Below are 19,451 nucleotides of genomic sequence, written 5' to 3'. Positions count from 1 at the left end.
CCAGAACAGTCACTTCCGGGTTTGCACGTTCGGAGCCAAAACATTTGAGAACTAAGCTGTTTGAAAACCAAGGTACGACTGTATCATCATCATCATTATGCCACTCATCTGGCAGGGTTGCACCAGCCACTCTGAGCAGCTTCCAACAAAATATTAGGGGGGAAAAATCTAAGGATGCCGAGAGTTGTTTGTGTTGGGATACTGCCGGGGAGACCGGGGCATCAGGTAAGTCCCCAGCTGGCTCCAGCCACCGGCCGGCAACCGGTCTCCCTTGGAACAGCATCAAATAGCGACACGAGCCTCAGATACGTTTAGAGACTCGGCACGCTCTTATCAGCAGAGTAAATAAATCTTCTCACAACGGAAGTGGCGGACAGAGAAATGTGTAAGCATATTTACAGCATTTATTCAGCATAGTTCAGGAACAAAGGAAAAAAATGTCTGCTTCCCTTCGTGTCTGGCAAATAGAAATACTAGCAAAAGCAATATACAAAATGGAAGTTCCCAGCAGACTGTGCTGGAAGTAAACAGGCATGTGACACACAACAGTCATGCCTGTTCCCTTTTAAGGTGGAACGGAACTACTGTATTTTTCGCTCCATAAGACGCACCTAGTTTTTAGAGGAGGAAAACAAGAAAGCAACGCAAAGCCTCTTGAGCAAAGAGGCAGGAGCGCTCCCGCTGCGCTCAAGAGGCTTTGCGTGGCTATCCCCGAAGCTAGAAGAGAAAGAGAGATCGGTGCGCACTAATCACTCATGCTCTTCTGGCTTCTGAGATAGCTGCGCAGCCTCTTCAGGGCAGCAGGATGAAGGCTCCCCGCCGCCCTGAAGAGGCTGCGTGTGGCTAAGCCAGAAGCTAGAACAGCGAGAGGGAGCGCTGCACAGCGATCCCTCTCGCTGTTCTGTCTTCTGGGATAGCTGCGCAGCCTGCATTCGCTCCGTAAGACACACACACACATTTCCCCTTACTTTTTAGGAGGGGAAAAGTGTGTCTTATAGAGCGAAAAATACGGTATATCCTAACAGTTTGGAGAACCCCTGATTCCCCTCCCAGAACTAACATTCCCAGAGTGGTTAACCATCAATCCCTCTTCCCAGGGAACTCTGGGAACTGCAGCTCTGGGAGGGGGAGGGGTCTCCTAAGAACTCTCAGCACCCACAACAAATGGCAGCTCCCAGGAGTCTTTGGGAGAAGTCACAGCTGTCTAGAGCGCCAGGGAGCAAAGAGAGTTGGCACAAAGTGACTCCTCTGCAACATCTCAGAAGATGGAGCCTGGTGTTTTTTTGGGAATGTGTAGTGCAGCAGAACGCGGCAAACCGAAGACCCACCTGCTCTCACATTCTGCTTTCGCAGTGGCCCTCCCGATGCCTGTGGGAAGCTTGCAAGCAGGTTGAATGACGGCCCTTGCCCTCTCCACCATACCCGTGTTTCCCCACAGATGGCATTCAGGAGCATGCTGCCTTCAAGAGGGAAGAGGGAGCACAGCCACCAAGGTCCCCCAAGAACGAAACAAAGCTGGGAAGCTAGAGCCACCCCCTTGGCCCGGAGAGACGCACAACCTCAAGAGAAAAGCGGCAGGGATGCACTCAGCAAGCAGCTCAGGAATGCGGGCTCGTTACACTAAAGGCTCGTCACGGAAAGCCATAGGGTGGCGTGGGAGGAGTGCCAGGCTTTTGAAGCCATATACGTGGGGCAGGGCGAGTGGCAAGAGGTTTCTAAAAGCATTTGATAAAGGCAGGAGGAGGATTCAAATCACAAGAAATGAGATTCTGACTTCTGAATACCAGATGCTGGAAACCACAGCAGGGGATAAGAAGACGAGGAGTTTGGATTTGACATCCCGCTTTATCACTACCCTAGGGAGTCTCAAAGCGGCTCACATTCTCCTTTCCCTTCCTCCCCCACAACAAACACTCTGTGAGGTGAGTGGGGCTGAGAGACTTCAGAGAAGTGTGACTGGCCCAAGGTCACCCAGCAGCTGCATGTGGAGGAGCGGGGAATCGAACCCGGTTCCCTAGATTACGAGTCCACCGCTCTTAACCACTACACCACACTGGCTCAAATCCTGCTTGCGGCCATCCGACAGGTATCTGGCTGGGCAGATGTTGGACTAGACGGGCCAATGGCCTGATGCAGCAGGGCTATTCTGATGTTCTTACCTCGAAGTAGGTGGAAATGATCTGGATATAGCAGCTTAAAACCGAAGAGCGTCAGGATCACCTCCACGGAGAAGGAGCCACGATCAACAAAGTCCCCGTTGAATATCTGTGGTGGGGAAGCAGCTGTGCTCAAGGGAAAAAACCGTAAAATGCGGCCTTTGCATGGCAGGTCCATGTGGATTCCACACTTGCCCGCCCCAGCTTCCTTCTTGTCATCTGATACATCTCTTCCCCAAGAAATGCCAGGCCTTGTCTAGAGCTCTTGGGAGGGCAAGCAAGACAGGTAAACACAAACTCAAGGATAGGTTGCCGTGATGGGGCCGAGGGAGACAATAAAAGCAGGCGCCAAACGTGACTTCAGAAGAGCTCAGGGAGCAATGACAGAAGCAGGTAAACGTCACTATGCAAGGATCCTGCCCTCAGAGCAAAAAGACAAAATGAAAGGGAGGGATGAGAGAGGTTCACCTGGATGAACCTCCAGAACATTCCAGCTCCCGTGGTTCTAGGGAGGCTCTGAAAACAAGCTCTGAAAGCATGACCCTAGGCATGTTTACACGGAAGGAAGTCCCATGAGCTCAAGGGGGGCTTGTTCTGTAGTAAGGGCATCTAGGATTGCAGACTGAATGTGGATCCCAGGAGCCTGTACAGAATTATTGGGAGCCTCAACGTTCATTAGCAACAACAGGGGGTGGGGAGAGCAAAACGGGGGTGGGGGGGGAAGGAAGGGAAAAGTTTCTATCCCTCACATTTGGAGAGAGAAATCTGAGCATGCATGGACAAAATATGTGGCAGTGGCCATTGGCCAGAGGGCATTTCCAAGTCAGATTTCTAGCTCAGAAAGTCTTCACATTGCCTACCCCCAAAATTAGAGGATTGGCAGGAATGAGCATTACTTCTTAATTCATAACAAATTAATTAAGCAGCAGCCACACATTTTTTTACCTGCCCCTAATCAGGAGGTCCCAGGGTGGGAGTCAATCATTTAAAATTCAGTACTAAAAGTGGCTTAAAGCAAGCACTGTATTTTTCACTCTATAAGACGCACTTTCCCCCCTCCTAAAATTAAGGGGAAATGGGTGTCCGTCTTATGAAGTGAATGCAGGCTTCATGGCTTCAGCAAAAGCAACGTGAAGCCTCCAAGGCGCAGCGGGAGCACCGCGCTCCGGAGGCTTCGCGTTGCTTTTGCTGAAGCCTGGAGAGCGAGAGGGGTCGGTGCGCACCAACCCCTCTTGCTCTCCAGGCTTCAGGGATAGCCGCCTGAAGCCCCCGGAGAGGCTTCGCTGGAGAGGTGCTGCGCAGCTTTCCCTCTCTGCGCAGCGCCCCTTCAGCGAAGCGGGAGGAGAAATGGAAGGGGCTCCGTTTCTCCTGCCGCTTCGCTGAAGGTGCGCTGTGCAGAGAGGGAGAGAATTTTTTTTTCTTGTTCTCTAGGTGCATCATATGGTCGGGTGCGTCCTATAGAGTGAAAAATACGGTAACAGCCACCGGAATCGGGCGGACCCTGAAAAAACACATCTGAGGAGTCTAAGAGGTGTGTCTTCAGGCATCTGCCAAAAGCTGTATAGTGAAGATGCCAGATGCACTTCCAGGGTGGATGGGTGGGTGGAAGTCACACAACTTAGGGGCTGCCACAGAGAAGGCCCTCACCCGGGCCACCACACACACGCACACCCCTTGAAATTTTGGAGGTTTCTGAAAGTTACCAAGATGGCTCCCTCTGCAGATCTTAGCACCCGAGAAAGGTCTGCAGGGAAGGTGGCAGCCTCCAAGATCTTTTTCCTAGATAAATTCAGGTGCACACAGAAGTTCTACAAACTGGTCTGCAATTTTCCTGGGTGGAAGGAAGCGCTTGCCCCCAGCAGACCAGTTCCCTCACATCTGGGTGTGCGGAGAAGGGGGAATTGCGGGAAGTCCTTGCTCCCCATGTCTCCTGCCGTTTCTCCCTTTCCGAAGTCCGTCCATCTGTCCCCTGCCAGGAACCCACCAGCGCAGTTCCCTTTCCACCCAAGGAGGAGGCGAAACAGATGAACAAGGCCTGCAGTGGCCCTAGAGGAGCGGCAAGAAAGGATACATATGGATTCGTTTCCGACGGCAGCCCGTTCAATTCAAATATATTCAGGAGGTCATAATACTGTCCGTGGGTGTCTCCACAAACAGTTATTTTCTCTGTCTGGAACAAAAAAGAAGCGGGGTGGTGGTGGTGGGGAGGCAGAATAAGACAACAGAGGGAAGAGGCGTGAAGCGCAGCCAGATAATGCTTATTTATAACCAACTATTTTTGGATGCTTCTCCTCCTCCCACTCTTTGGATTTCCCCACACAAGACATCACGGTCTATCCCGCAAGAAGGAATCTACGCAGGGCACTATAGTGCTGGCGTGGTGAACCTGCGCAGAGGTGCCCTGCTCCAGAGGTTGCTGGACTCCGACCATTGGCCATGCTGGCCGGGGCTGAGGAGAGCTGGGAATCCAACAGTGCCTGGAAAGCCCAGGAGACTCCCCACTCCTGCTTTAAAGGCCTGGGTTGCCCGCAGAATTTGCAGGCGGTGTACGCCAACCCAGACTCCTTTAACCGTTCTGGCCTCCTTTGCAGAATGACAGCGCTGCAAATCTGCTGGCAAACTCCCAAAAGAGCCGTAGGCTCTCATGATTATTCCCAGTATTTCCTCGGAAGGAACAGCAGAGGTGACAGCAATAAGCGGCCTGAGCCTGTAATGTGGATAAACTTTTGTGCTGCCGTGGTGGCTCATGGGGACAGCAGTCACGAAACAAGGGATGGCTGCACTCTGTGTGTGTGTGTGTGTGTGTGTGTGTAGCGAGAGAGAGAGAGAGAGATCACTTGGGGAGCCGTGATCACTCTCAGAATCCTGGCATCCTATGGCCAGGGATTCACCATACTCTCAAGATTTCTTGAAGATGGCGTGCAGCACAGACACTTAGGAAAGAACGACTGTTCAAGGAGTTCTGAAAACCTGGAGATCGATTTGCAAAATGCATCTCCCAGGCCTTGATGGAAGAATGTAACTCATGAACTGCAGGCCGGAAGGAAAAATAGTAAGACTGCAGGTGATTTTCAGATTATTTTGACTGATTTTAAGTCTTATGTAATGACTGAAAATGGCATGGTTACTGCCCTGCGCGTCTACAGAGCAGTATTCTGGAGTGGAATTTTTTTTGACAGCTCCCTGTCTTTTTATAATCCAGGGATGCTGAGGAACTTCTTTGGAGATACAGTGGACGCCCAGGTTGCGAATGTGATCAGTGTGGGAGGCACGTTCGCAACCCGCAGCGCCTGTGCACGTGCAGGTCGCAATCTGGCGCTTCTGCGCATGTGCAAAGCGCAATTTAGCATTTCTGTGCATGTGCGAGCGCTGAAACCTGGAAGTAATCCATTCCGGTACTTCCAGGTTCGGCATAGTGCACAACCCGAAAACGCGCAACCTGAAGCACCTGTAACCCGAGGTATGACTATTATTATTCTTTGTATGTTTCCTTTTTCCTCCTGGTTTGAATTTTTTATGTTATTTAAAAATCAATAAATAACATAAATTGTCCCCCAAATGGGGAGTTCTGAGAAGAAGAAAATTGCCAAGGAGGGAGGCAACAGACCTGCAGCTTAAATTGAAAGTGTGGGAGCACAGAGAGACACGCACCTCTTTTAACGTCGTTTCTACTAGGGTGGGGAGTTTTGATAGCACCTCTTTCACCTGCACCAAGATCTGCAAGGAGGAAGAGAGAAGTCAGTCAGAGAGCGAGACAGAGGGAGAGAGAGAGAGAGAGAGAGAGAGAGAGAGCGCACATACAGGCACGGTGGCAGAGAAGAAATAATAATAATAATAATAATAATAATAATAATAATAATAATAATGATAATTTGTTATTTATACCCCGCCCTCCCCAGCCAAGGCCGGGCTCAGAGCGGCTTACAAGCAATAATAAAAACAAGTTGAATGATTACAACTTAAAAACAAAATAAAAATACAACATTAAAATATTGAAACATTAAAATATTAAAATGTAGCTTCCTCGCAGGAGGAGAAGGAAAAGAAAAAAGAAAGAGAGGGAGGCCAGGCAGAACAACACTGTCTTACGGACCCTGCGGAAAGAAATCAGATCCCACAGGGCCCTGGTCTCATGAGGCAGAGCGTTCCACCAGGCCGGGGCCAGTGTTGAAAAGGCCCTGGCTCTGGTTGAGTCTAATCTGACTTCCTTAGGGCCTGGGACCACTAGGGTGTTGCTATTTATGGACCTTGAGGCTCTCCGTGGGGCATACCGGGAGAGGTGGTCCCGTAGGTATGAGGGTCCTAGGCCGTGAAGGGCTTTAAAGGTCAAAAGCAGCACCTTAAATCTGACCCTGTACTCCACTGGGAGCCAATGCAGCTGGAAAAGCACTGGGTGAATATGCTCCCATGGCAGAGACCCCGTGAGGAGCCTCGCTGCAGCATTCTGCACCCGCTGGAGTTTCTGGGACAGCTTCAAGGGCAGCCCCGTGTAGAGCGAATTACAGTAGTCAAGCCTGGCGGTGACCGCCGCATGGATCACTGCGGCCAGTGAAAAATGAATGCAAATTATTATTACATTTCTATACCACCTTTCTTCCAAGGAGCTCAATCATGTGGCGTACATGATTCTCCCTCTTCCACGTTTTATCCAAACAACAGCCCTGTGAGGGTGGCTAGGCTGAGAGGCAGGGACTGACCCAAGCAGTCTAACCCAGTGGTTCTCAAATGTTTTTCCTCTGGGCCAGAATGGCTGGGGCAACTCAGCCAGATGGGCAGGGTACTACTACTACTACTACTACTACTACTACTACTACTACTATTACATAATAAAAGTTTGCTTGCGCCACACTTGCTTGGGGCCTAGGACCCACGTACCTAAGGGACCCCCTCTTCTGGTATGCCCTGCAGAGGACCTTAAGGTCCACAAATGACAACACCTTGGAGGTCCTAAGTCGCAAGGTGGTTAGATTGGTCTCAACTAGGGCCAGGGCCTTTTCAGTACTGGCCCCGACTTGGTGGAACGCTCTGTCACAAGAGACCAGGGCCCTGTGGGACTTGACATCTTTCCGCAGGGAATGCAAGACAGAGCTGTTCTGCCTGGCCTTTGGTTTGGACTCAGTCTGACCCTTATGTTTCCCTCCCCTTATGGTTTTGATCTATGGGCTACTTTTAAAATGAGGCTGCATTTTAAATTACATTTTAACCTGTATTTTAAATTGGTTTTTTTAATTGTAATTTTACTGGTGTTAGCTGCCCTGAGCCAGGGAGGGAGGGGTATAAATCATCATCATCATCATCATCATCATCATCATCATCATTATTATTATTATTATTATTATTATTATTATTATTACATTTTTAATTGATAAGAAATACATTGGAGAACAAGAAGAAACAACTCCTAGCAGTGCTCAGTTCTGAAAATACAGAAAATTATACTATCCTGTACTACACCGAAATGTTTAAATGTTTCTTTCATTGTCCTTGAATCTTCCCACCATCCTCACCTTCCACACCCTTTGAAAACCACTATTCTAACCACGACACCAAGGGGGGACGGGACAGGGAAGAAGAGTCAAGGCTTCCAGTGGGTATGGCTTGGATTAGCTTAGATCAACCTTTGCCATCCTCTTGCCCTCCAGAGCTTTTGGACTACAACTCCCATCAGCCCCTGCCAGCACTGCTGAGAGCTGACCTGGGACAGGGCCTTCTCAGTAGCCGTTCCCTGTTGGTGGAACGCCCTCCCTAGTAAGGTGCGCCTGTCTCCCTCATTGATGTCATCCAGGAGGAATCAAAAAACATTCCTGTTCACTCAGGCATTTGTGGGCTGAAAGATACCGTTCTAAACCCTGAAATTATTAGCTGGGAGTATATGTTTTTAAATGTCCTTAGTGATTTGAAAAGCCTGTTCTGCTGTCTGCCATCCTGGCCTCCTTTGGAAGAGCAGGGGAGGCATTTAAATAAACACATACTTGGCGGAAACGTCCCGTAACTGTGGCCCACAAGTGCCAATGGCCTGCTGTGGTATGTACTGTGCATGAGATATGCCTTCAATTACAGGCAGGTTGCAATGATCCCCTTAGAGCAGGCATGTCCAACTCCCAAGAGATCTACCAGGATTAGCTGAGGATCTACTGGTAGATCGCGATCTACTGGTTGGACATCCCTGCCTTAGAGCAACCCTTTAAGCCTCTTGCAGCTCCATGTCATAGCACAGAGAACCCAGCGTTTCTGCAGCCCGGGGGGGGGGGGGCGGCTCTCAAGGGAGGAAGAAGAGGAGGAGGAGGAGTTACCTGATAGGCACATTTCCTGTGGAGCTTCTTTTGATCCTTGTACCACTGCATTAACTCCTTCATGAACGCAAGCGTCACTTTCCCGTTGTCCAGCTTCGGGCCACTGTACTCGTCCTCAATGGCTGGGGAAGCAAGAAGATGGAAGTGGGTGGAGAGGCAGAACGCAAACAGAAGGCCAGCCTAGCATCACGCGGGGGCGGGGGGCATAGCTGCCAAGCGTCCCTTATTTGGCGGGACAGTCCCTTATCCCAGCACCATGTCCCACTGCTGTCCCTTATTGATGACGTCCCTTAAATAAGCTACTGAAGGTAATGGGGCCCTTTCTATGTCCAGCTGTCCTTTGTCAAGAACAAATTGTTGCTGTTTTTGTGTGTTGAATATATGCTATATGGTAATTTATGGACCTAATAGGTATCTAAAGCCATTTGCACGCAACAAAGTATGTATTTCATCAAAGCAATTGTTGATCCCTTATTTTGGCTGCTGATCCCTTATTTTTGAGGCTGCTGGCCCCTTATTTTCAAATCTGTAAGTTGACAGCTACGGCTGGGGGGGGGAGTCCGCCTGCCCCTTGGCACCCCAAGCGACCACACAGGTAACACCCACTGCGTTACAGGTAAGCAACTGCAGGTTCAATACCTCACTGGCCCTTGCCTTTCACTAATGGCTCCATCACAAGCTGTCCCGGGAGCCTTTCTCCTTCTGGCAGAAGATATTTTAACAGTTCCAAGTAGACAAAACCGGGCACCATATTGCCCTCCCTCAGTACATATTGCTTTACCACTTTTCCAGAGTGTGGGCAGGATACCTGATCCCCAGAAACAATCACAGAAATGCGGAGTTGGAGGGGTCCGTGAGGATTATCTAGTCCGACTCCATGCAATGCAGGAATCTTTTGTCCTAAGTGGGGTTCGAACCCACAACCCTGAGATCATGCTCTACCAACTGTTTGCCCAAGGTGGAGGCGGGCAAGTGTCTGCGTGTTCACCTCACAACAGTACCGTTTCTGCAAAACCAAAGTGTCTTGCCAGGGCTCCCTTCCTGTAATTGCCACTGCCTTTCCGCTTATTGGGCTGAACTGCCAAACTCGAGGGACAGCAATTTCCCCTCCGGCTCCTCCAAATGCGGCATGAGGAAGGCCCCTGCTTGCAGAAACAAGCTTTGAATGCAGAATCCACAGACGTCCAGGATGAAAGAGTGCAGTGGCTTAGTCCAGACAGTGAGATTAAGGGACGCAGCTCGTGCCAGCAGCTGGCCCGCAGAGGAGAAGACCAGTCTATTTGTTTTTCCTGATTAAGCCTCTCCACGCCAGGGATCTATTTCTGATCAGAGATCTTGATCTATTTCAGGCGCTGGCAGAGAAACCTTGGCGCAGCCTCCCGTGCGAAATAGCATTAGTCACCAGCGTGAGGATGGCAGGGCTCCCTCGGAAAGGAGGGATGCTGGGATGAGGAGGGGGTGCTGCTCGGCGATAGCAGCGGCCCCCAATCCAGACCATAACAAGCAGGGGTCCAAACAAGCTAAAAAGGGGTTCCATCCAACAGAAGCTTGAAGTGGCTGCAAGCAGGAACCTTAGCCTTGCGCCAAGTCAGAGACCTCCTCATTGCCTTTGCTTTTTTGACTTCTAACAAGCCTGATCTCTTTCCTTCTAGTCCTTATCTCAAGCCTCTCTGGAAACCTCTTTCAGACAGAGTTCTAGAGAATCCCCAGGATTTCCTAGTGAAAAGATCAGTAATGGCAGATACTTTGGCCAGCACGTTTCCGAGCACAATTCAAAGTGTTGGTGCTGACCTTTAAAGCCCTAAACGGCCTCGGTCCTGTATACCTGAAGGAGCGTCTCCACCCCCATCGTTCTGCCCGGACACTGAGGTCCACGCCGAGGGCCTTCTGACGGTTCCCTCGCTACAAAAAGCCAAGTTACAGGGAACCAGGCAGAGGGCCTTCTCGGTGGTGGCGCCCTCCCTGTGGAACGCCCTCCCATCAGATGTCAAAGAGATAAGCAACTACTTGACATTCAGAAGACATCTGAAGGCGACCCTGTTCAGGGAAGCTTTGAATGTTTAATAGTTACAGATAGGTAGCCGTGTTGGTCTGCCATAGTCAAAATAAAAAATTCCTTCCAGTAGCACCTTAAAGACCAACTAAGTTAGTTCTTGGTATGAGCTTTTGTGTGCATGCACACTTCTTCAGATTCTTCAGAGGTATCTGAAGAAGTGTGCATGCACACGAAAGCTCATACCAAGAACTAACTTAGTTGGTCTTTAAGGTGCTACTGGAAGGAATTTTTTTTATAATGTTTAATAGGTTATTGTATTTTAGTGTTCTGTTGGAAACCTCCCAGAGTGGCTGGGGAAACCCAGCCAGATGGGCGGGGTATAAATAATAAATTGTTGTTGTTGTTGTTGTTATATTTGGCCTGCCGTAACCTATTTTTTCTCCTGCAGTTTCTGCCAGGGGTGAAGGCAGTGGGCCTCTTCTCAAGCACATCCACTATTCACTCGAGGTGTCAGGGACTGAGTGGACAAGGAGGAGCGGTTGGAGGCACCAGCCGGAAAACCCCCAAGGGAAATCCCAGAGGAGGATGGCTCAGAGCCTTGGGATACTGAAGAAACAACAGGGTTTAGTGAGCAGGAGGAACCCGTGACAGGGAGCAGTTCAGACTCTGAGGCTGAAACAGAGGAGAGGAGGGTCAAGAGGCTGCTGGAGAATTCAGGGAGTCTCCCCCTCCTGCTGCGACAAGAATGCACAGAATAATGAGGAGGGCAGAACAGAGACCAGAGGAGCCTTAGAGTGGGTGGAAGGCAGGAACCTTCAGTCCTGGCAACTGCTCTATGGGGGCAAGACCTGCTGAGAAGTATTGCCGAGTGGTACACCATTTCCTTGAATAAAGAGTTGAGTTCACTGACAACCGATTCTGCGTCTTCCTGCTGACCTTCATCTGACTCCAGCCCTGACGCAGGGCAATGCTAGAGTCCTGCGTGAGCCACTTGAAGCATGTCCCAGAATCCTCTGCAATATGCAAGAGTTCCACAGCAGATATGCAGAGACTCCTGAGAATAGGAAGTTTGAGAACCACTGGGCTCGAGTCCAGCAGTTAAAAGATCTACTCTAGCACACAGCCTTGGGAAGAAACTGGAGACAAGCAATTAAGAGCAGTGAGCACAGGAGACGATACCTATGATCATGAGCCGTGCCCCAAATCAGAGACTACACAAAGCATGCTGGGTAATTGGGCCCTGTGGCACATCTTTCAGGCCATCAGGGGGCTTGTTCCGGCCCTCTCTTTGCCTGTGAACATTACTATGAGGGTTTGGTCTCTGCACAGAGCATGTTAAAACACCTGTCAGAATGGCTGATGCCTGAAACTTTAGCAATGGGGTACTGATTAGAGCCTCGCTGAAGATGTCTCATGTGGATTAGCAAGAAGCTTGGAAGCTCCCCTCTGTGTTTCAGCTGCACTTTGAGCACCTTGCCCCAGTCAGGTCGCAGTCAACCCCCCCAGTATCCACTGTAACAGCTTCCCCCTGCCACAGCCTCCACAAAGAACTCACTCATGTTCTCTATGTCCAGGGAGTCAACCACAGACCGCTTGTGCTCATCACTGGCGATGGCCCTCTCGAAAGCCTTCTGCTTCACAATCTTATTGCACTCCTGATACTTCATCTTAGCATCCTTGTCGTTTGGCTTCACCTTGACAACCTGAGGGCAGTGGAGGGAATTTATATATATTCATCATCTGCAAGTTGGGAATCTCGTAAATTCACGACTGAGCCTTTGTGTGCAACACCAATTTCTCAAAATGCGGGTTTAAGCGGATAACAATTTTATTACGCTGTATTACAATTATTACTGTGTATTTACAAGATATTGTAAACTGTCCTGAAATGTGGCCTATGAAGTCAGGTTATAAACAAGCTACTTTGGCATGTTTCCCTCCTCCTTTTGCTCTCCATCACAAAAAACCTACAATGTCCTCACACGCACGATGCTGGCACATGGAGCTGTATCCATTTTTTGCCGCGTCTGCTCCATTTCTTGCCGAAACCTTTCCAACCAACAACACGCAGCTCCCCTTGTCCACAGGCCTTGTCTGCCACACACTCTTAAAAACTTCTGAGCAAATAGAATGCTTATGAACATTCCTGAGCCGCTGAGCTACTGGATAAAGATAAAGGTAAAGGGACCCCTGACCATTAGGTCCAGTCGTGGACGACTCTAGGGTTGCAGTGCTCATCTTGCTTTATTGGCCGAGGGAGCCGGCGTACAGCTTCCGGGTCATGCGTCCAGCATGACTAAGCCGCTTCTGGAGAACCATAGCAGCGCACGGAAACGCCGTTTACCTTCCCGCCGGAGCGATACCTATTTATCTACTTGCACTTTGACGTGCTTTCGAACTGCTAGGTTGGCAGGAGCAGAGACCGAGCAACGGGAGCTCACCCCGTCACGGGGATTTGAACCGCCAACCCTCTGATCGGCAAGTCCTAGGCTCTGTGGTTTAACCCACAGAGCCACCCGCGTCCCCCCAGCTACTGGATAGGGTGGGCTTATATCACTCTGCTGAAACTGGAGGCCATCTACATTTACCTCGGGGTTTTGCCTCTCCCCACTCTTAGCACCTCTGAGGGAATAAATTGACACGAGCATTCCCCACCCCAAAAACCCTGCATATTCTGTCCTCAACTTGATACTATTTTCATCTCTGACCATTGTCAAGGCTGGGGACGCGGGTGGCACTGTGGTCTAAACCACGGAGCCTCTTGGACTTGCTGATCAGAAGGTCGTGGTTTGAATCCCCATGATGGGATGAGCTCCCATTGCTCTGTCCCAGCTCCTGCCAACCTAGCAGTTCGAAAGCATGCCAATGCAAGTAGATAAATAGGTACTGCTGCAGCGGGAAGGTAAACAGGGTTTCCATGCGCTCTAGTTTCCATCACAGTGTTCCGTTGCACCAGAAGCGGTTTAGTCATGCTGGCCACATGACCTAGAAAGCTATTTGTGGACAAACGCTGGCTCCCTCGGCCTACAGTGAGATGAGCGCCACAACACCATAGTCGCCTTTGACTGGGCTTACCTGTCCAGGGGTCTTTTACCTTTTATTGTCAGGGCTCCACAAAGCCAATTGCTGGGTGGCCAGTCACAATGATCCTTCCACATCTTGCCCAGAACAATAATGCCATCTGCGCAATTCTTAGTGAAATGAAGATGTGTGTGTGTGTGTGTGTGTGTGTGTGTGTTTGGACATGTGTCTTCTCTCACTCTGTCCTGGAGCTTGGAGAACATGGAACATCAGGAATCTGCTACATTGCTCAAAAGAGGTTCCTTTGCTGCCTCCTACCTTTGCCACACTCTGGTGCGAATGAGAGAAGGCCACACTCCTCCCACAAGTCTTCTGTCTGAGTAGCGGGATTGGGGAGAGGAAGAGGGTCGTGGTGGTGGTGGTGGTCTGGCATTGTCCACAAATAATGGCTGGCTAGAAAGCCGAGCCAAGATTTGTGGACTCCTGAGGAATTATTCAAAGCTGACACTGGTTTCGCAAGCTTAGCCCCATGTGAAGCAACACCCCCCCCCCTCCGCCATTGCGCCAACCCTAGATGCTCAAGAGGAGGAAGCCGCCCCCCTGCTTACCGTCTCATAGTCCCGCAAGGCTGCCTTGAACTTGCCCAGGGCCATGTTGCTGGTGGCCCGCCTGTAATAGCCTTTGATGTACTTCTTGTCCAGCTCGATGGACTTGGTGGCGTCGGCCAGGGCGTAGCCGTAGCATTCCGTCCGCAAGTAGGCCAGGCTCCGATTGCCATAGTAGATGGCGTTGGTGGGGTTCAGTTCAATGGCCTGGGTGTAATACTTCACGGCGTTCTCATAGTCCTTTGCTGGGAGAAGAGGGGAGGACAGGCGGGAAACGGCTGTTATCAGGGAGCCAATACATGTTGCCAGAAGCACCCCTTTGGCAACGGAGCCCAGAGGTGCAACTAAACAGATGCCAAGCTTTTATTATTTCGTTAAATTTCCAATACTGCCCTTCATCCGAGGGTGACAGGGCGGTTTAAAATATAAAAGCACAAAAATGCACAACAAAGCAACAAACAAAACTGTTATTCACACGAGGAAGAGAAGAAAGGCGAGGTGCGAGAAGCTAATCCGTGGAAAGCTCACCTGTGCCGTTTACACACAGGAGTGGGCTATGCACAGAATCAGAGAGCTGAAAGGGACCTCGAGGGTCAACTAGTCCAGTCCCCTGCAATGCAGGGATCTCAAACTGCTTAGCTTTGCATGAGTACAGTGGTGCCTCGCAAGACGAAAAGAATCCGTTCTGTGATTCTCTACGTCTAGCGGTTTTTTTCGTCTTGCGAAGCAAGCCCATTGAAGGATTAGCGGATTAGTGCTATTAGCGCTATTAGCGGCTTTTAGCGGCTTATCTGCTGATCGGATCAGCTGATAAGCGGCTTAGCGGCTTAGAAAAAGGGGGGGAAAGGAGGGAAAAAACAGCAGGAACTCGCAAGACATTGTCGTCTTGCGAAGCAAGCCCATAGGAGATTCGTTTTGCGAAGCACCTCCAAAACGGAAAACTCTTTCGTCTAGCGAGTTTTCCGTCTTGCGAGGCATTCGTCTTGCGGGGCACCACTGTATGTCTAAGCTGCTTTTAAAGTCATCAGAGTTGGCATGAAGAGGACAAAGAGTCTGGGGAAAAGCAGGTCGGGACATCCCAGAGTTCTCCTCTCTTCTGTCAAGAGGAAGCAACATTCCTCCATGACAGGAAGAGGCTCCCTGGGAAGGGGGACCTAACTCTGGCGCAAGTCACCTAAATGTTCAAGCAGAAAGGCACACAGTGCATATAGTCCAGTTGGTAGAGCCAGAGACTCTTAATCTCAGGGCTGTGGGTTCAAGCCCCACATTGGGCAAAAGATTTTTGTATCGCAGGGGGTCGGACTAGATGATCCTCACGGTCCCTTCCAACTCTACAATTCCATGATTCTTCTTCAAAGAAGAATCCGCATTTCAGCTCCCTTCTGGTGTTGCCTTCTTGGCCAGTGAAAGACATTGACCTTGGCCTGAACATGACCCAAGGTCACCTCTAGATGATACGTTAATAGCTTAGACCAGCTTCCCCCAAGCTGCTGGCCTCCAGATGGGAGTATCAGGTTGGTGGAAGCTGGTTTAGACCAAGATGATTGCTGTATGGTAAGCAGACACATGTCTGTGCAGCCGCTTCCTTTGCTACCCAAGCCCTGAGGCATCTATGAACAACAACAACCACCCTGTTCTTTATTGCCTAAGAATCAGAAACACAAATGCAAATCCACAGGTGCTCCAGTCATCATGTGTTTCCGCTGTTCCTATTATGTCCACCCCGCAGACTTTGCCTCCCCACACTGCAATGCTGGTAAGTTGGGACTGTTGGCTACTCCCAAACTGCAGAGGGGGGTGGGTCTTTTGGGGGAGCATTCCCCCGTCCAGGTTCACTATAAACCTCCACAGCTGCAGCCCCCCCTTGCAGGAATGTAACCTCAGTTTCTTTGCCCTCGCCCATCTCAAAGCAGCCCCCAGACATGGTTTTAGGGTTCCCACAACCCGATCAGAGATGGACAAGAAAGGCACAGCTGCATGTTACCAGCATGCTGGTGGAATGGAAGCCCAAACCTTTGGATGACTCCCCTCTGTGGTTCTATGTAGATGTTAGAGTGCGGGGGACAATAAAGACCCCTGGAACCCCGTAAGCTAAAGGGCAAAAAGCAAGAGCTCTCCCTCACCATCATCTGGGCATGCCCGTCCAGGAAGGAGCAAAAGCACCAAAGAGCCTCCGAAGTCTAGCCCCAATCCAGGCGGATACCAACGGCAGTGGTATCAAAAGGAGCTGAGGTTCAGGAAAACTAACAGAGCAGCACTCCTCACTCCATCCTCCTGGCCCACTCGCAGGTGTAAAGACATCCGCTGGCAAAGTAAGCCTTCTTCTGTCTCATAACTGGGCCTGAAGCCAGACTGCAATGGATCCAGGTCATCAGCGCCCTCTAAGGCTGAACAACCGTCCTCAGGCCCCCTCCAGACAGAAAGGTTGATGAGACTGATCCACCACCTCTAAGCTACAAACCTGGTGAGCTGTAAAACGCCAACGGATGCAGTGCTTTGGACAACATAACAAGCAGCGTACCAACTTCCTGCGCCCAAAATGCACTAGTTAAAAGCAGCTCCTTGCTTTGCTTTTCCACCTACAGCCTGGAAAGGTTCCCCTTCCTCAAACGTAAGTTGGGACAGCATAGGCTATTGCTCTCTCCACAGCAAAGGCAACCAGGACCCACTCCTGTCCCCAGAGCTTGTTTTTCCTTTAAAATCATTTTTAACCATGCACATGCATACCTAGGAGCAAGTCCCACTGGGCGCATGCATAGGAACGAGCTGTTAAACAGACCTTGGAGGCCCAATGAAATTATGGAAGGAAATGACTCCTATCTCTTGGGGCTGCTAGGAGGGGACATTCTCAATGACAAACATATCCTTCTTTAAATAAGCTCTTCTGCTTACTTGTTTAAGGACGCTGGAGAGACCAGCCAGATGGAGATATCAGTAGCCAAGATGCCGTCCAGAAATGTCCATGTGGTCACAAATAGACCCAGGCAAGCCACAAAATGCACCTAGGTAAAGGGACCCCTGACCATGAGGTCCAGTTGTGACCGACTTTGGGGTTGTGGTGCTCATCTCACTTATAGGCCGAGGGAGCCAGTGTACAGCTTCTGGGTCATGTGGCTAGCATGACTAAGCCACTTCTGGCGATCCAGAGCAGCGCACTGAAAAGCCGTTTACCTTCCCACCAGACCGGTACCTATTGATCTACTTGCACTTTGACATGCTTTCGAACTACTAGGTTGGCAGGAGCAGGGACCGAGCAACGGGAGCTCACCCCGTCGCGGGGATTCGAACCGCCGACCTTCTGATCGGCGAGTCCTACGCTCTGTGGTTTAACCCACAGCGCCACCCGCGTCCCTTAAACACTCTGTGAGGTGAGTGGGGCTGAGAGACTTCAGAGAAGTGTGACTGGCCCAAGGTCACCCAGCAGCTGCATGTGGAGGAGCGGAGACGCGAACCTGGTTCCCCAGATTATGAGTCTACTGCTCTTAACCACTACACCACACTGGAGCACCTAGAGCCCAGCTAATTTCTAGCACTGCCAATGGGGCTTACTTCTGAGTAGACAGGACTGTGCCATTAAACAACTTTCTGTACCCAGAATCAGGGTGATAAAGAGTGACAAAATGGAAGGGCTGAAGATATTTCGGCAAGAAGCAAAGATTCTGATTTGCCTTAAGGATTTAAAGTTAGAACTAGGGTGGAAATAACGCTAGACGGACGACACAATCAAATTTCCCCCAACAAATTACAAGTTATGCGTTTTATGTATGCAGTGCCAGTGAGGACAGAAACCAAGAGTACATTACGGCTCTGCTGAACTGAAATAGCCAAACATGTGAATGTGGGGCAAGTTCCCGCAGCTTATTTGACAAAATATAAAGAGACAGAGTTACTCCAGAAAATAAAGAGAAATGTGCACATTTCCATATATGTGAAGCTGCCCTCACTTGTTTCCATGGATCCGTAGACGCCAGAATTATGAGGCTCTAAAAACATCTTGTTTCAGGTCATGAGCCAACATCACAGGGGATTAAAAGTGAACCATATTCTGAAAGTTGGCAGAGGTTCTACCAAATGCAACAGAGTCCAAGAGGCCTGGATTGTTTAATTACAGAGTTGGTCATCATGTGACCCGAGGGCATAACGAGAGGTTAAGCATCATGGCTGCGGGAAGGCAGAAAAGCCTCCCAAATCCATCTTTAAGAGCCTGGTGTCAAGGAAGGTGTTGGAGGCTTAAGAACAAGAGCTCATAGAGACCTACTTGAAGGAAACCCCATTCTGCCATATCCCAAAATAGGAAGATGGACCAAGTCACCTTCTTCATGCCAAGCAAATGTTCTACACCTGAGCTGTCACACTTGCTCTAATAATCTGGGTCACTCCTTTACACTCTCCTAAACAACACACCTCCACCACTTACTCAGCCAGAATTTCCCCATTCATCTTAGATTCAACCCTCCTAAGAAAGTTATTGGGGAGAAAACCTCTTCAACGAGGCCATCTACTTCCTCACTGGGTGCTGTGGATCCAGCCTGCCGTTCAGCAATGCCTGCAAAACTCTGCAAATCTGCTGCCACCTCCAGAGATTAGGATCCCTTTGAATGCTAATCCTGCAAATTGACCACAATGCTTCCCGCCCCTGAATAGATCATTCTAGTGGACAGACCGTGTGTCATGGGATGGAAAGTAGAAAGTCTACTTGCTTGCAATTAACAGGTTTAATGTAACAGGGAGGAAGGAAGACCATTAACCTGTAATTTGCCCGGCGTTTTTCCTATCTAGGAGAAATCAGGAACCCAAGTATGGCTAATTTCACACGTTCAAGTCACAGAAAGTTATTTGTTCCCTTACAGGAAGCAAGAGAAGTGGTGGCTGCCTGGCCGCCCAACACATCTCACCTTTAACTCCCCATGTGAAGCACATACCTCTGCACGTGTTTCTCCAAGATGACATGGTCCCTTTAACTACCCTTCTTCTCCCCCATGGAACCAGATAAGCCACCAACATCCCTAAAAAAAAACTTCCAAGGAAGCCACTGCAGGCAGACCTGTGTTCCCATAAGTCGCTCTGCCCCAAGAGGACTCTTCTTCCTTCCAAGCCAAAATTAAGTCCTTCGCTTTGCTGCAAAGTCCAATGGGTTCCATTTACAAACATGGTTGACTCTAATTGAAGACTGGAAAGAGACTTTTGGCAGCAGGAGCTTATTCCACAGCAGAATAATGTACTTCAGAGCAGTGGCGTAGCGTGGGGGGTGCAGGGGGGGCCGGCTGCACCGGGCGCAACATCTGGGGGTTAGGGGGCGCAAATCCACGGGTTAGGGGGTGCAAATTACTTGCCCCGGGTGCTGACAACCCACGCTACGCCACTGCTTCACAAGGTGATA

At 50.0% G+C, this 19,451-nt stretch overlaps 1 protein-coding gene across 1 annotated transcript in view; it reads right to left on the bottom strand.

The window, feature by feature from the left end:
- Window positions 1-19,451, bottom strand: part of PPP5C (protein phosphatase 5 catalytic subunit) — a 30,561-nt gene that overhangs the window by 9,288 nt on the left and 1,822 nt on the right. Inside the window, 6 exon segments of the mRNA XM_081200385.1 lie at window positions 2,160-2,265; window positions 4,228-4,326; window positions 5,808-5,873; window positions 8,450-8,571; window positions 12,001-12,148; window positions 14,075-14,316. Coding sequence (XP_081056511.1) covers window positions 2,160-2,265; window positions 4,228-4,326; window positions 5,808-5,873; window positions 8,450-8,571; window positions 12,001-12,148; window positions 14,075-14,316 — 783 coding nt within the window.

Source organism: Podarcis bocagei (assembly GCF_964188305.1).
Source record: "Podarcis bocagei genome assembly, chromosome: 7".
NCBI classification, from domain to species: Eukaryota; Metazoa; Chordata; class Lepidosauria; order Squamata; family Lacertidae; genus Podarcis; species Podarcis bocagei.
Note: the sequence above shows the minus strand (reverse complement) of the source record. Positions and strands in the feature narration are given on the sequence as shown.